We start from the raw sequence: 17,568 nt of genomic DNA, 5'->3' as shown, positions 1-17,568 counted from the left end.
AGTATATTTGGGAAATCCCTCAAGGTTTCGAGGATAATCGTAACAATATTTTAAAAGATGTGAAATCCTTTGCGAGCACTTCTTTTTCCCAACTAAATTTTTCTAATTTCTTTAGTGTATACAACTCGTTTATCTTACTTCGGCACTGGTCTTCTGTTTTAGAAATGTGTTTCTAATTTTATTGCTAAATGGGAAGAATTAAAACGAATGGCACCTTTTTTGGCACTTTTATTTTTCTATTTGGCACATTTTGGCACTTTTTTATCCTCTATATGGCACCTCATAGCTAACAATAGTTGGCAGGCTTGGCTTGGTCCATGATTCAATAATACAAGGTTCGATAAATTGACAGTTGTCTCTCTCGCACCGCTCCCTTAGCGGTGGCACCGTGTTGCTTCTTTGCAAATTTACCTGGAAACAGTGTAGCTTTGGTGTGAAATAAAAGTATAAGCTTTTGTGCAATATGTTTATTTGTATATGCATATGAAGCATATTTAACTGATGAAAACATAAGCATTGGATGTTTATATCAATCTCATAGTAGTCTTATTTTAATTTTGAGTCATTTTGCAGTTTTTATACAGCTAAATAGCATATAAATTACGTAATTCACGTAGATATATAAATATTACGTTTAACATTTCGTTTAAAATGCCAGATTTCCTGCAAATACTTAAGAATTTACAAAAGGAATTTCACTACTAATTGCCTACTTTGCGTACTTTTCTACTACCATTTTCGCAACAAGGGATTGCATTCTTGCCCTTTCTCTGTCCTTCGCAAATGCAACCTTTTGTAAGGGAGTGTCAAACCGCAGCTGTCAATAATTATCTAACCTTGTATTATTGAATCATGGGCTTGGTCGTTAAATTTAACTATTCCCCACATCTACTCGTCGGGATTCCACATTCGAAAATATTCACTCGGTGTTCTGCCAATCAACGAATTTGTGGAGCCAGTTTGCTCGCATTTTCGGTATTGGTTGCACGCGTTGTTTAATTTTGTTCATTTGGCGGTGTTTGACCACACATACATATTAAATCAATCGAATTTTCCTGCAAATAGAAATCTACTACAGCACAACGGCTGACAGGAAATACAAATCTGCAAGTGAAGGTAGAGCGTCAAAGTATTAACAATTGGAAAATGTAAAACGTTGCGTTTTAAATCAACATTAAGTTGAAAGAAAACACAATTTCATTTGAAATTATTGTGAGATATTGTGTTGAAAAAAAGATAGAAATATTTTGAGGCTCTGTGTGTAAAATTTTATGATTTTACCAAGGGAAAACTAAAAAATAAGCTGGAGTTTGGGAAATTTAGAGCGTGAAGTTGAGGAAAACGCAAGAAACGAATAAGAAAAAACTGCGAAATTCCGCTTGTAGAAAGGTGAGTGTATGTGTGTATGTAAACGTGTAGTGCGCTCGTCAAAGTGACGAATGCGCTTGGATGAACGAACGAATCGCTGTGGATGAGCAAGTGCGAAAGCACAATGTGTTGTTTTCGGCAAGGCGCGGCTATTATGTGTGCGGAAAGGAGTGCGCAAATGTACGGCAATTTTTTTCGAAAGTGCAAATTGCGAATTCATAAAACAAGAAAAAGAAAGAATTAAAAAGGAGTAAAAGAAAATAAAGGATGATGATTAATTCTATAGATGAAGAAACAAAAGAAAGTTACTGGCTACTCCGATGATGACGATGCACTAAACTTTAATAGAGGATGTTTAATTCGAAACTAAGCAATAAATGGATGCATTGGCCAGGAATGGGTTGTGGCTTAAAATGTATCTAGTAGGAAGCACAGAGAAAAAATTGCGAAACACAGAGATAGGTATGGTAATTTCTTGCTTCAGTCTCGTCGGGTTATTCGCCGTTGGAGCAAGATCTGATGCATGCCTTATCTTTTTACTACATTCCCTACCTAACTGTTGTCAAAGTATTCGTTAGGGCATACATGAGTAATTAAAAAAATTTAAGCATATGCATTTAAAACGGTTAGCACTCAGTGATTGCATGGTTAGATACTAACACCTGTTCAAAGCGTGGCCACTCCCAAGAATACAGGAGGTTTTGTATACTTGCAGGACGCAATGAGTAATATGAGATTATGCATTGGGCATATCTGTTGAGTAAACAATTTGTCATCGGCGTGATTTATGCTTTTATGATATTAAATGGAGTGCATTTATTACATCTTTATGCACATACTAATATAAGTATATATCTACATATTTTTTTTAGGTCTTTCATATTACGTCATCATTTAATAAATTATAGTTTATAAATTCCATCAAAATACCATAAGTATTTGTATATGTGTCTTGTAAGTGGCTGGGCGAGTGCAAAGCCGGTCTTGAGTTTGCATTCAGCCGCCTACTTAATTTTTTAAATGTATTGGTCAATTCGCCATCACCCTACAGAAAATCTGACAAGCGCAGAACTAGCGCAGACCTAGACCTTTATAATCTGATTAAAAAGTTGAAAATTTGCATGGAAATTTGCTGAATTTTTGCGAGCTTTGCACAAAGTTTAGGACTTAAATTTGTATGTTTTTTGTTGTAGAATGAACCATATTTTTATACAAAATTGGCGTAAAAATATTGGAATAAAAATTGTTACATACTATATTGTGAAAAATTTGCTGTGCCAATACTTTATTCCAGCAGTGTATATACATTTGTAATATGTATTACAAAATTAATATATAATAAAATTATAATTAAAGCTTACGATAAGTTAACCTTAACCTTTTACAACTTTCCTTCTAAGCTATAAAATCTGTGTTCGTATGGAATAGTAGCTTATGTCGAAATTCTGACTTTAGTATACTGCGGCGTTTGCAGCATACAATTGCGAATTACTCACTGGCGCCGAGTCGTTGAAGAACTTTTGGCAAATAAGCCTGCAAGAAATAGGTCCGATACTGGCAAGTCAATATTCTTTACAAGTCTCATCAAAAAATTCCTTGTCGTTTAATGAATAAAGGGAATGCCGCATTATACTAAAGCCTGCTTCCCGACATGAGCTACTATTCCATACGAACACAGAAATAGTTTATGTATAATGCATATTCTCGTTGCTGTTGTAACGGACGTGATCCCAAGCAGTACCGTAAATATATCACACGAACAACAAGCGTTCTAAGAGTGTAATTTCCAGGGCCGCCACAACTGGGCGGTTGGAAATGACTAGTTTCCAAACCGTCTCTTATAAATTTCTCAGAAAGAAAACTACGGAACCATGTAAGTTCGATGTTATCTATACCAATATATTCGAGGACTCTCTTTAGGTCCACAATCGCCGCCAAGATAAACTTCTTGGAATTCAGGTACTCCTCCATTGTGATAAAAACAAGTTAAGCGCTGTTTTGCATGAGTGATAAGCCCCAAAAACTGACTGCTCCTTAATGAATATTTTTTTTGGACTCAATATAGTTTATTAGTTGATTTTTTACATCCGCTGCCACTATTTTTTCTAAATTTGGAAATGTGTTTATTGGCCTAAGTTCCTTAGTTTTTAGGGTGATTTTGACCTTTTTTATTGAGACAATGGTCGAATTATTCCACTCTGTCGGTACTATTCCCAACTGAATGCTTTTATTTACTAATAGGGCGTAAAAGTGAACCATACATTCCATTGAGTCTTTGATTACATCCTCGAATAATAAATTATTTTCACTAATGTTTATCTGTCGAATCGGATTCAAAACGTTAGTTTTCTATATTCCGATTAATATCGACGATACTATCCACAAAGAGATTGTTTAATTTGTCAGCGATTTCAGTACTATTTCTATATATTTTGCCGTTGATCAGAACTTCTTTGATGTTTTCTTTGTGGTCTTGTATTAAACGACTCTCACGTTTACAAATTTCCACTTTGTATTCCATATATTGTATTGTTTTAATTTTAATCATTTACTTATGCGCTTTCTTTTTTCATTGCATTCTACCCAATCCTACCTGTGATCATGGTCCTTTGATATAACTTAAATTTTTTGTACACGAGAATTTAGTTGATGCATACCATCAGGACTGAGACTATTGAGGTAAGCGAAGGTGAATTGTCTCGAAAAATTGATGAGGTTGTCTGGGCTGTACCCATTCCACGAAGTTATATATTCTAAACATTTTATTGATGGGCCTTGTTTTTTTTTTTTATATTGCATTTGAACATTATAGTTTCATCATCCGCTATTCTATTTTCCTCCGCTTTTTCAAATGAAGCTGGCTTAGCGTTCGAGTACAACAAATCGATCAGTGTTTCGGAATATTCAGTAATCCTAGTATTAACGTTAATAAACTGTTATGTTCAGTTTCTTACAATATGTCGACATTATATACAGGTCTATATTAAAATCTCCGATAATGATGGTATTTAGCTTTAGCATCTTATCGCATAATTCCGACAAAATGGTATCCATATATGCTAGAAAATCAGCATCATTTGAACTAGGTGAGTGATAGACCACCCCGATTTTCCATTTGGTATCGAGATTTTTTAGTGGGGCTACTCCACACCAAACATTTTCATCGATCGATTTGTTTAGTACTATTTTAAGATCTAATGCGTTTCCCAAAATTATGGTTACCCCTCCTGTATGTCTACTGTACGAGTCACATCTTTCAAACTGATATGTTGGAAACTGTATTTCATAGTCGTACACATATTTCCTCTGTCGTGCAAGTTTCCGAACATAGAACTACATCCGGATCAACAATTTCAATTAGCCCTTCAAGTTCTGTTTTATGAGCTACTATACTACTTATGTTATGATAAACTCATTTCAGGTAACTGTAGTTATGCATACTTTGCACTGTTATACCGTTTTTACGTAGAAATCAAAACCCAACAGACTTCTACATGTAAGGTGCTATGCGCCCGGTAACAGCTTACACGCAAAGCTCATTTAACAGATTCCTTACAACTGACAACTCTCATGCAACGCCAAGTATGCATAACTGTGCTATTATGCTTTTCTTGTAATGGGTGAACCGTCAGCTCCATTGATACACTTGATTATTTGCTCCTTTGTACACTCCATAAATTTATGGTTACCCAAGCACTTCAGGCAGACCTTTTCAGCATAAATGGGCGAATTTTTAGAACAAAGTAAAATGTTCCTACAGCTTAGAAATTGTCCCGCTTTTCGCAGAGTTTCCAACGTCCACTACAATCACTACAGCGATAATATTTGTAAAGCTTTTACTACGCAAGTCACTTAATCAATCCGTCCGGCTAGATGTTAGTCGGTTCATCATGCACACTTGCCTCTGCTTGCCTCGTCTATATAATCAATAACAATGCTTCATGCTAAAATAAGCAAGTCCAAACAAACACACTAGCAAGGTATGGTGCAATGCACTAATGACCACAGTGGAGGGCCGCGCAGAAGACAGGGTAGTCGTGCTAAGGTCGTTGTACTCGTTCAAAGTGCCAGTATCACAATTACAAACGGCCGGTAATGTAAAAATGCATTGCGGTAGAAAGCAGAGTTTATTTATAATTGATTGCTTTGCAGAGATTATAAAAAATGTTGGATCCTACTTATCAATTTTTTGTATTAATTGATATGTTAAACGTCTTATAGCTACAATTCGTAAGCACCAAATTAAACAAAAAAAAAAAGTTTTGCGAGCAACTGTTAATTTGAAATATAATAATTTTGTAATAATATGTTTTATACATACATAATAGTCAATAAGTAATTTTTTAAGCAAAAAACAAAACCCTCTTCAATTCTCATATAAAAATTTAAGAGTACCGTTACTGGTCAAAAAGTATTATGATGTAGTGTATTTCATCGTTTGAAATGAATAAAAAATATAACCAAATAACCAGCTAACCTGATAACCAGGCAAGTGGGAAAAACCTCATTATTATTTAAGCTTTGATAAAAAAAATACTCTCGATCTCGGCCAAATATGCTTCTTTCAATAAGCTGTTATAATTTTCAAAGAATAAATTTTTTTTTTTATAATTCGCGAATACGAATAAAAGGAATAAGTCTCAAAATTTGTATGCCCAAAGTGTCAGTTGGCTGGAAAAATAAAACTAAATAACAATTTTAAAATCAGAGCGAAAAAGTATAAATCATTAAACAAATCACATCCCGAAAAAACACGGGACAATAATTTTTCGCATACCGAAATTCCGCGTTTATTAAAATGCTTTCTGGAACATCTGCTGAAATCGTTGTACGGGGTCCAAAACTGACGGCCATGTGGCCTGTGAGAAGCCTAACGTTTGGCTTTGATAGCCTTAGATGATTTCGGCTGAATGGCATGTTTTTTTTTGTCGTTTCTCCTCATATACATCCATATGTAATTTATGCCGCAAGAACAAATTATTTTCATTTTAGCCTTGGGTCATTTATTAATAATAAGTTTAAGTAAATACTTCTCTTTTTGATGTCATTCATTTTTACCTAGTTTATGATCAAAGTGCTGATTAACTTTTGACATTGCCTTACAGATATTTTTGATACGCTTTCTCAATTTTTATTTATGCCAACCTGTTTTTGAACGTTCCAGCGTCAATGTCGCTTATTCTATACATACATACAAACACTGAGCAACATATGGTCAAGTGCAAGAGGTAATGGAATAAAATAAGCACAAATCTGAATGGTTGTGTACGGTTATAGCCGTATGTATGTATGTAAGTACGTACATATGTATGCACTTATATAAGATAGCAAAAGTATGTAGGTAGTCTGCGAATCCAAAGGTGTGTTTATAGAAAGTGTTTAGTTGTGCTATTTAAACTCTTGTTTTATGTGCATTCTTTATGTATTATGCGCTGTTTTTTTTAGTATTTATCTGTGATGTAAGTTTAGTGATTAAATGTAATGTTTACTTTTTCTGCAGGTCAAAATTAGGTTCTAACATTAACCTAACTCTATCTAGTCCCTTGTTTTCGAACTCCGCGGTTGTTTTATTAATTTTGATCAGTGAATTGCTTAGCAATTGTTAGTGTTAATTACTTAATGAAAACGCTTTATAAATAGTGAGTTATGGTTCTTCCTTATTCTCGCTCTAATTAAGTTCACAATAGTATAATTGTTTAACATTCTACCTATGCAGCACCGACAACTTCCTATTTCCCCATTAAAGTTTTTCCTCATTCCAAAATGTCAGTATGCAGAGTTTTTATTTTGTGTAGGCTTGCCGGTCGTCGCTCGACCGACCGACCCAACCTAAGTTGGCTGACGCACGGTAAAGTTCATTGTTCGCTTGATATTGTTCGTGAAAGTGCTGACGAATGCTTCGTTTGTTGGTGGTGTTCTCATTTTGTTGTAATGCCTATTTTTGTTGTTTTGCCTTTTTGAAAAGAGAAAAATTGAAAACGCAGATCGTTGCACGTTGCACACGGCAGCAGCAATCAACTTAGGGAATTCGGTTTTCGTCATTTGGTGGCATGCGGCATGTAGCATGCTGTGATATTCATGCAGCATTAAACTTTTCCGAGCAACGCGGCTACTTGGTTGTCACCACAGCATAAATACAATTTTGTATGTATACGATTTGAAATCTTAAAATTAAATATTTTACTGTTTGTCCTCCTGAGTCATACGGTTGTCGGTGTGTTTAAAATAGACTCGCGGAACCAATTCCGTGGCATATCTTTGCCGCAAACATTTCGTTGTAGCACAAGGTAGAGCGATTGCGTGTCGCAAAGTGTTCTTTTTTTTTGCGTATAAGTAATCTTCGATTTTATATAGTTACTCACTGTACATAGTGCATATGTACATACATATGTATATATCGTTAGTATAGAAGGGAAAGGGCGTAACTCACATCGTTGCTGAAATGCAAAAAAGCCTCAACTAACTAAAATTTGTATTGCATAAAACTTTGTGGGGACTTATTTATGTACATATGTAATTCTATGAAATGCAACATAATCAATTAAAAAGTGAAGTTAGGATTTTTAAATAGTTACGGCTTTTGTATTTCAGCGACGATGTGAGTTACGCCCATTCCATACTACCCAGTTATGCATACTTGCTCTGCTATACCCAACTGAATTCTACGTGTTAAGTGCTATGCGTTGGCTAACCGCCTACACGCAAAGCCCATTTAACAGATTTTTATGTGACAACTCTCATGCTACGCTAAGTATGCATAATTGGGCTATAACGATATGTACATATGAACAGTGTCGGCTATATAATTTTGGACCAAATTTAATATAATTGGTCTGTTCCATTGAACTTCGGACTAAAATCTGTGGAACTGTCAAACTACAATTTTACTCTCTCAAGTGAGAGTAAAAGGAGAACGAACAGATGCAAAAAGTACTATTTCCTGGCACAAATGTCAATCGGATTGCTTACACGTCATTGGTACAACACTGATTTGGCTGAAAATCAGTAGTGGGAGAAATTTTGTGGTTTTCATCTATCACACTACACCCTAATATACTCGGACATTTCTTTCACAAATTCCACAAACGTTTGAGTAAACACTAATATAATTAAGACATCTGTTTTTGTTTATTGAAAAATGTTCATATTTGTAGTTGCGAACACCGCGATCCAGATATTTAGATAAATTGTTCTAAGCATTGAGTTTCAGTTTCGTTGGAACATCTGTTGCTGTTGCTTATGATGTGCGTGAAAATAACGTAAGTGCAAAGTACGCACGCGCCTGTCATGCTTCACTTATTGTCTTAACAATTAAATTAAATGTAGCAGTAATTAGTAGACATAACAGTTAAAAGAAAAAGTGTATTCATAGTTACATATATCAATGAAACCGTAATTAAAGTGGCGGCAACAACAGCAACGCAGTAAATTTTGATGGCGCCAAAATCGTTTCCACCTTAAAAAATTTCCTAATTTGTAAAATAAAATTTAAAGTCTAGCAAGCAAATTGCTTACAAATAGCGCAAATGAAGATATTTGCTATGGCAATGTTATAAATTACACCGAGCATACGCTCCGCTTCGTTACATCTGAAAATCGACTGCAACTTGACGCACAATGTATTGAAGTTATTTTGCCTTTGGTTGTGGTTTTAGGCCGCACATCTTATTATGTACAACTTTATTTCTTTTGTATGCTAAAATATTTGTATTTGTATGTTTCATTCTATTTATTGCAGTTGTTGCTAAGAAGAGACAAAACGTAAGCTACGAGTAGAAAAAGATTACGTGCAAGTGCACCACCACCACCACAATAAGCACTGGTTTAATTCAGTTTGTCGGCCTATCAGACAGTCATAACGATAGTGAAGAGAAGACGAGACTGTTAGTCATCTACTGAGTGTGCAGTAAAACAGAATCAAATAGCAAAAACAAAAAAAGAACAGGAATACAATAATAATACAACAATGGCAGTCAACGTATACTCCACAAATGTGACTACCGAAAATTTATCCAGACATGATATGCTCGCTTGGGTAAACGATTGTCTGCAAGCGCAATTTGGTAAAATTGAAGAGCTCTGCACTGGTGAGTAGAGGATTACATATCCATGTGTACATAATCATTTATTGCTTGCTTATTATTTAGGCGCTGCTTATTGCCAGTTCATGGATATGCTGTTTCCCGGCTCGGTACCAATGAAAAGAGTCAAGTTCCGCACAAATTTGGAACATGAATATATTCAGAATTTTAAAATCTTACAAGCTTCTTTCAAAAAGATGGCCGTTGACAAGGTAATATGAGATCTAGTGTATATTTTCTACTGCAATCAATGAAAACTTATCAGTTTCAGTTTTAAAAAGTATTATTTTCTATACAAATTTAGACTTTAGTTGTTTGAGTTTTAGATGAATTTTATTTTTTGTGTGGTTAGCATAGTTCATGTAGAATGATTTGATATTTGGTTTGATATGCGTAAAGAAAGGACGTTCGTATGTCAGAAGAGAAGTTATTGAAAGAGGTTTGGTTTTATGGAAAAAATAAAAATTAAATTTCGAAAGTTAATTTTTTAATACATGTGGAACGAGCTCAAGAGTAATTGAAAAATAAAGCCTAGCAATTTGAATGTACACCAATATCTTTTTTTGGCTCAAAAAAATATTCCTTACAATAAAAACATATTAAAAATTTTGCAGTTATAAAATAATTAATGTAGTAGAGAAAAGATTTTGGAGCCCAGAAAAACACCCTATGCGTAGTTCGTGTCCTCATGCTCTGCTCTACTAGTAAAGATTTATTAAAATAAAAAACCATATCTTACATATGTATAGTATATGAATATAAATACTGAAATTGCCTTCTGATTAATGATTTGTAGATTATACCAGTCGATAAGTTGATAAAGGGTCGTTTTCAAGACAATTTTGAATTTTTACAATGGTTCAAAAAATTCTTCGATGCAAATTACGATGGGCGCGAGTATGAGCCGCTAATAGCACGTAGTGGTATCAAACTGGGCAATGGCATTGGTGGTGGCGGCGGCAGTAGTGGCCGTGGCAGTAGCAACGATTTACTCGAGAAACGACACATAGTACAGATGCCAAATCGAACACACGCGCTACCGGCTGTAACTCAACGCACTACCGGTAGGCCGGACAGAGGTGGAGGTGGGCAAATAATAAAATGAGACAAAATGTCTTATACATACCTACAGACATAGATAGTGAAGTGTTGTGAGGAGTTGGAGAGCAGATGATTCATCTTAGCTTCCAAATTCTGCATGCTTCATAGATAAGGGTGCAAAATATTTGCAAAATGTTTAATAATCAACGTGAAGCACGAACCTATTTATAATTGAGAAGAGTAAAAAAAAAATCAAGAAATTAGGATAATAATTGAACGCATTTTACTATGATGACAACCCAAAGCATAAAGCTCACTGCACTCTGTACTAAGTACTCGCACATAAATATACATAGAAGCACACATTCGCACAAAATTGCATACGTATATACAAATGTACGTGCACAAACATTAGGTATTTGAAGGCACATGATGGTCATAATAAGGGGACAGAGGTCGCCTTGAACTTTACGTAGAATTCTTACTCGAAACGGCTGTTGGGCACGACCCGACCTGATACAACTCAAGTCGACTTCTACTCGCCGTCATTGAGCTAACACCCTGGGGGCATGTTTTTGTCTTTAGTACATAATTATAAACATATGTACGTGCTTTTAATATCCGTTTTTAGTATGTTTGCTAGCTACGTACATACAATACATTACAATACATACATATATATTTACGTTCATGTGGACCTTATTTATTTTATTTTTATTTCTTTGCATTTTGTCTATCACAACATACATACATTTCATCAGAACAGTTAAGAACGTGTCAGACGTGGCAATATTTAGACGCTATTCACTGTCAAATTGCGAAAGAGAAATTTTATTTCGATGTGTGAACAGCCAGAAAGATCTTTCTGTCACGTTTCGGAGACCATTTTCAGAAAAAAAAATTTGCAAGATGTGACTGCAATTGAGATAGCGGAAAGATTTCGGAAATATATTTCAACTTGCTCGTGCTGCCCTAGCAATCTGCAATTCGCTTTCGAAAATAAAAACCCTCTTTCGAAAGACACCTTACATGTAAGGTGTGACTGTGTGACTGCTCACGCAACTGCTTTCTGAAATTTCTCAATTTAATAGCCCTTTCGAAATATATTGCATTCCCATGTCTGATACGCTCTTTAGATCACTTTTACTGGCACTTTCTACATACATTCATTTATGCGCAGATTTTCTTGCCAACAGGTTTACTTGCTGACCCTGAACTTTTCACAATTTCGTCACTAGTGTTTTGCGTTGAATATATTCGTCACTAGCGTATTTTTGTATAAACATATTACACATGTATGTACGTATTAAACTGCTGCACAAGTGCATTTGGTTTTACCTAAGCAATAGGCAATACTTCAAATGACACTAGATTAGAAAACAATCGTTCGTGTATCTCAACAGAGCACGAAATACGGTTTTTTTTTGTTTGGTATTTGTGGCTTTTTTTTAGACCGCTCGACTGCTTTTCAAAGTTATTCGTAAGGGTTTCAAGCATTTTTTCGCAACGTTCCGAAAATTTTTGAAGTCCTGGAATTTATTAGGTCTTTCGCTGTTAATTTGTTGCGGAACCTTTTCAAATTATTCCAGGCGTTTTCGAGATTTTTTTAGAACTCTTATAAATTCTGCAGATTTTTTCGGTAGTTTATACTTTTTGGGGGTCACTCAAGACTTGTTGGGTTTTCTTCGTATTTTTTGCAGCGTTTTAAAAAAAAATATTAGTTTTTTTTTCTAATCATGCTTCTTATAGATGATTCGAAAATACATCCAGGGCTAAAATTACCGCCTTTTTTCTATTTAAAAATAAGTCTTTAGCCTTAAAGAAAGCTTTGTTCGAAATATTTTTTCAATTGAAGATTTAAGTTTACTTTTTAGTTAATATTTCCTATCTCACCAATAACTGAACTGAACATATGAAATAAAGTCTTTACCAGTGTTAAAAAAGCTCGAATCATCATATTTATTTTTAACTTAAGAAAACCCAAAAATTGCACTGTTATTTTAAATGAGCACTTGATTTGAAACCAGCTTAAAGTGCATTTGTGCAGCTGTTTAGTATATACAAATGCATATTGTTACGTATTTAGTGTATTTTCAAATGTTGGGGTATGTCGTCTTGCAAAGGTTGTTTTGAAGCTCGTAATTTTGGTTTGTTCCAGTTTTATTCACACATTTAATTTCAGTTTTTTTTTATTTTGTTTGAATTTCACTTTTTAATAAAAAGAATGTCACATTTTTTATTATACCATGAAATATGCACTTGGAGTTACTGGTCATGAAGGTAGCAAGCACTTCGCACTATACTGATTCACCGGGAGTTCGAAGAAGAAGTTAAAGAAGAGATGTGGTTAAATAAACCTACATATATATGTACATATGTATGTATGTATGTACATAGTTGCTTATACTGCTGCGTATTCCGAATTCGACTTGAAAAAATTAACATTTTTTATCATACTTTTTAGCATTTCCCCTTAAATGACGCTTTGGCTATTTTTTAATTGCTTTGATCTTCAAAAAAAATAGTTTTTTATATTATATACATATCTCATATATTCACCAATAAAACGCCGTCACGGCCAATTGTATCACTAAAATATGCACTCGTTTTGCTTTGAGCTTAGTGAAAACGAAATACTTTATTTACAATATCAACTGTGTTGATTTCTGAGTGGCAAAATAATAGTTGAATATATAATTACTTTTCATTTATTGGAAAACGCACTTACAGTTTTATGCTGCCACTTTTACGTATCATAACTCTTTGTGCCTATAATATGGTTTTGCAATATATTGTAACTCTGAATTTGCTAAGGTGTCTTACAAAAAGTAATCTACTTTTTAAAACATTTTTTTCTTTACGTTTTCTATGTTGCATCATTTCCATTACTTTTTTATTTCTCCCATTTTATCTTTTATGATTTTTGTCTTGTCTTTTCTTTTGCTTTTCACCTTGGTTCTTTTTTCGTATACTCCATATTTTAGATAATCCCAATTGACAAACTGATCAAGGGCCGTTTTCAAGATAATTTCGAATTCTTGCAATGGTTTAAAAAATTCTTCGATGCCAATTATGATGGCCGAGATTATGATGCCAGCGCTGCTAGAGACGGTGCACCAATGGGTTTTGGTTCGGGTGTGGTGAAAGCGTTACCTGGCACTGGTGGCGGTTCGTTATCCTCACGCAAGCCAGTTTCCATAGCACCACCGACGCGTCCCGCAACAACATCGACGACACGGCCCAGTATGTGGTGTTAAATTACCTACCTATATAGTATCTATATCATATGTACATATAAATCAATCATCACTTTCTAAAAGCGCTTTGTTCCTCCCCGATTCGCTTCTTTTTACATATATATATACTTTCATGTTTTTATATGTTTGCACTTATTTTTTTATTTGTTGTTGTATATGTTTACTATAATATATGTACACACATATCGCTCATTAGCTTCAATAATGTCAATTCAAAAAAAAAAAAAAAAAAAAACTCGAGAAAAACGGCTTTTTGCTACGGGTAATCGATACATCTTTGAAATTTTTACACAACGTAGAAGAAGAGGTAGTAGGAGTAATTTCTGCGTACCTAACTTAATATTTGTATTTTTTGGATTAGGACACTATTGAGGTACATAAATGAGCAATATGTACATTTTATATTACAGAAACGATTGGAAATTCGTTGGCGTGTAAAAATTATTCGTATTTATTTTATTTCATCAAAATTTATTTAATATTTTAGTTCATCAAATATTCGTTCAAAATCATTATTCATTGCTTCATAGTATTTGTGTTTTTTTTTGATTCATTTAACAAAATTGAGAGCACATTTTTTCCAAAGAAACATTTTCCGCATGAAAAGAAATCACTAGCAATCAAAAAAGCGTTAAAAATCTCCTTTTGTAAATTAAAACGCGTACGTGCTTCACGTTTGTTAAATTTACCCTTAAAATAATAAAATGTTTTCCTCTATTTGTATTAATACTGTCTGTAAATATACTTACATTGTAATTTCTTATTTTTGATCCTGATAACCCACGCATTTGCGCAGTCTCTAAAGTACCACCTCGCGCTGCACCATCTGTCGTAACTAAGACAGTTGCCGTGAATAATACCACCGGTGCGGTCAAGAAGTCTGGCGATGCCTCTAATGCGGTATCAAATCAACAAATTGAAGAATTGTCCAATCAGGCAAGATTTTTAATGAATGAATAAATGTTCTTAAATACATCCTTGGATTATCGCACATTTACAGGTAATGGATATGCGTTTAAACTTGGAAGGATTGGAGAAAGAGAGAGATTTCTATTTCTCAAAATTGCGTGACATAGAAATTCTGTAAGTATAAGTAAAATTGTGCATAAGTTATTGAAGCGTTGGCGTTGTACAGTTAAAAGACAAGAAGTTTGAAAATTGTAGCGGGCGACCACAGCTAAAAATCCGGTTTCAAATTCCGATCCAAGAATTTATTTTTTTTTTTTTGTAGCTTTAACCACTTATTCCAAGTTAAAAAGAAATAATAATTCGGACATCCTTTTCTAGCTTTGTGCTATTGCCGATAAATGTACATAGTAGTTATTCGCTTTCGGATTTGATTACATTTGCACGAATAGCAACCATACAATCCAAAAAGCATGATATTTGCGATTATTTTTACTTCAATTATTTTCTAGTTAATTGTTTTGTTTATTTTTGTGACGCCAATGCAACAAACATAACCAACGCTTCTGCACTATTATACATGCATTCATATTTTATGCATTCAAAATAAAAAATTTCAAATTTTTCTAATAGCTGCCAAGAAGCTGCAGAAGGTGACCCGCATCCTTTAATACAGAAGATTTTGGATATTATGTATGCGACCGAGGTAAAGCGCAACACTTCTGTATGTGTAATTTCATTTGTATATTTCTTTTTTCACCCCCAAAAATATTCCCTTGAACAAAATTTTTGAATTAAAAATTAGTTATTTCAAATGCCAATTTATGAAGTGAGAAATCAAGTTGAATCCAGTTTCAAAAAATAAAATGCAAAAATTAAACTCAATACTCGAACAAACAAAAGACAAAAATATAAATTTAACTTGTATTTTCTAAGCAAGGAATAATAAATAAAATGTACTTGTTATACATAAAGGAAAGTGTCGGGGTTGGGGTTGTATTTTCGAGGTTTAGATAAAATCCTGCCTGACAGAGCAAAACGGTCTACAGAATCGTGTTCAACGCATCAAAATACATACGAAAAGGATAGCCTGAGACCTCCGAACCCCGACACTTTTTATGTGGCAGTGTAATTTTTCGAGTTTTATGGAAAAACTAATTTTTTAAATAAAAATCTTATAATGTTACACAGCTCCTGTTTATTTTTGGTTTCTCACTTTATTGTTAACTGTAGAAATTCTGTATATACATACATATCTATTATGCGAAGTTTTTTTAAATTATAATATTTCAAATATTAAAATGATGTACAAAATTAAAAATTTTTAATTAAGTATCTAAATATGCAAATGCTTATTTTAGCGTTGGCGCATTCAACAAAAATATTTCTAGCGGCTTTGTGCGCGTAACGCACTGTGGTTACAGTTTTTATGTACCACCTATTGACATTTTTTCTTTAGATTTTACGCGGTTAATTGGCATTTTTTTTATTAAACCGTTCATATAAAATACTAACACATTTTGGCATATCGTCTTAACAGCCAATGACTTCTATTGATTTAAATTTATAACTTTACTTTTTTCTTTTTTCTTTCTTTGTTATCATCAATACACCTAAAACAACACGAAAAACACCACGTGGCCGTTATTTATCATTGGAACGATAAAAATCTTTTGAAAATATCATTTTACGCACTCCTGGCACCTGACACCACATCTCGTCTACAACCAACCTTCACCAACTGTCACATAACCTGCTGCATTACTCATCCCACAATGTGCATATGTTCATATTTGCACTGCTCCAATGTGTGTCACCTTTGCATATGTGTGTACATTTTATCCGTGCGTCTGTCAACATTTTCTTGCGTTCATCTGCCTAACACTCATTTACTCCTTGCCCATTTACATTTCATTCGAAACTTTTACACACCTATACATTACACATTGACAGGATGGTTTTGCGCCTCCGGATGAAATTCCGCCCGAGGATGAGGAGTATTAAGAGCAACAACTCACAAGGAGGATTGATTACAGAACTGCAACATAAACAGAAACAGATACTGAGAAAAAATATTATAATATACAAAAGAAGATTAAAAATAATAATACAAGAATTTAAGCATAATAAACTATGTTAAACATGATGGATAAATGTTGAAAATATTGATGTACTCTCAATGACAATTTAGAATGGAAAGTTATGGCGCTACTGCTATAATCAATGAAGCACTGATGAAGCCAACAGATAAGGCGAAGTATATTTTAAACTACACGCAAACAATCTAACGAAAGAAATTCAATAAAAAAAAAAATGTTTAAACATAAAACGTTAATAATAAAAGGGTATAAAAACTAATTGACTACTTCATGTGTGTAAATGTATGTACTTGGGACTGTGACTAACTGTACATACGCACATATGACTGATTTGCTTAGTAAGGTTTAGTTAGAGGAGTGCGTTGCCGAGCAACTGGGGAGCAGCAAGGTTTTGTGCGCTATCGGAGAGACTGTCAATATATAGCTGCCCAGAAACTACTACAGTAGCAATGTGCTCCTTTCAGTTTTGAGGAATGTTTTTTCTTTTCATAAATAACAAGTATTACATGGAAAATATGAAAAGCGTAAACTGGAGAAGCTTATGTGTATAAAAATAGTGCGTTGGCAAATTAAGTTTAAACCTAATTATTTATTGGCACTGCGAATTAAGTTTTTCGGGTACAGTACCCCCTCGGTAATTCAGGGGTTAAAAGGCCTTCCTGAGATACAGGAGGCCTTCCACTTTGCCTTCCTTTCTCCTTTCTATTTGGTATGGTTTGGCACAAATTAAAGAGCTAAAAATTATACTTCTTAAATATATTTATTTAAAGATCATACCAAATTTGGCATATTGCAACTTAAAATACATAATTCATT

General features: G+C 34.0%; 1 protein-coding gene and 1 long non-coding RNA gene across 8 annotated transcripts; one reads left to right on the top strand and one right to left on the bottom strand.

Moving 5' to 3' along the window:
- The first annotated feature begins 936 nt into the window (after window positions 1-936).
- On the top strand, window positions 937-16,955 carry LOC118743109 (microtubule-associated protein RP/EB family member 1). Of its 7 annotated transcripts, none has more exons than XM_036475618.1 (8): window positions 937-1,116; window positions 9,107-9,455; window positions 9,516-9,661; window positions 10,246-10,534; window positions 14,544-14,683; window positions 14,748-14,830; window positions 15,287-15,377; window positions 16,607-16,955. In XM_036475618.1, the coding sequence occupies exons 2-8, from the start codon at window positions 9,335-9,337 to the stop codon at window positions 16,655-16,657; spliced, it is 921 nt and encodes a 306-aa protein (XP_036331511.1). In that variant the 5' UTR covers window positions 937-1,116; window positions 9,107-9,334; the 3' UTR covers window positions 16,658-16,955. The 7 variants fall into 7 exon arrangements, with proteins under 7 accessions (XP_036331511.1, XP_036331515.1, XP_036331516.1 ...); XM_036475622.1 differs by having other exon boundaries at window positions 938-1,116; window positions 15,287-15,359; XM_036475623.1 differs by lacking the exon at window positions 10,246-10,534 and adding an exon at window positions 13,475-13,733 and having other exon boundaries at window positions 943-1,116.
- Window positions 8,436-9,100, bottom strand: LOC118743112. The gene is made up of 3 exons (XR_004993424.1): window positions 8,884-9,100; window positions 8,745-8,824; window positions 8,436-8,671 (listed from the first exon to the last, which is right to left on the bottom strand). It is a non-coding gene; the product is annotated as an uncharacterized LOC118743112 (long non-coding RNA).
- Window positions 16,956-17,568: the final 613 nt, after the last annotated feature.

This window comes from Rhagoletis pomonella, unplaced genomic scaffold (genome assembly GCF_013731165.1).
Source record: "Rhagoletis pomonella isolate Grant_MI unplaced genomic scaffold, Rhpom_1.0 Rhpom_scaffold_00007, whole genome shotgun sequence".
NCBI lineage: Eukaryota > Metazoa > Arthropoda > Insecta > Diptera > Tephritidae > Rhagoletis > Rhagoletis pomonella.
This window is presented reverse-complemented; position numbering and strand designations above follow the sequence as displayed.

What these genes read in the sequence shown, in the direction of transcription:
- LOC118743109 (XM_036475618.1), top strand. Translation starts at nt 9,335, where the DNA reads ATGGCAGTCAACGTATACTCCACAAATGTGACTACCGAAAATTTATCC. An exon ending in AAAAGATGGCCGTTGACAAG is followed by an intron (nt 9,662 to 10,245) that starts GTAATATGAGAT and finishes AATGATTTGTAG; the next exon opens with ATTATACCAGTCGATAAGTT. An exon ending in TTGCGTGACATAGAAATTCT is followed by an intron (nt 14,831 to 15,286) that starts GTAAGTATAAGT and finishes TTTTTCTAATAG; the next exon opens with CTGCCAAGAAGCTGCAGAAG.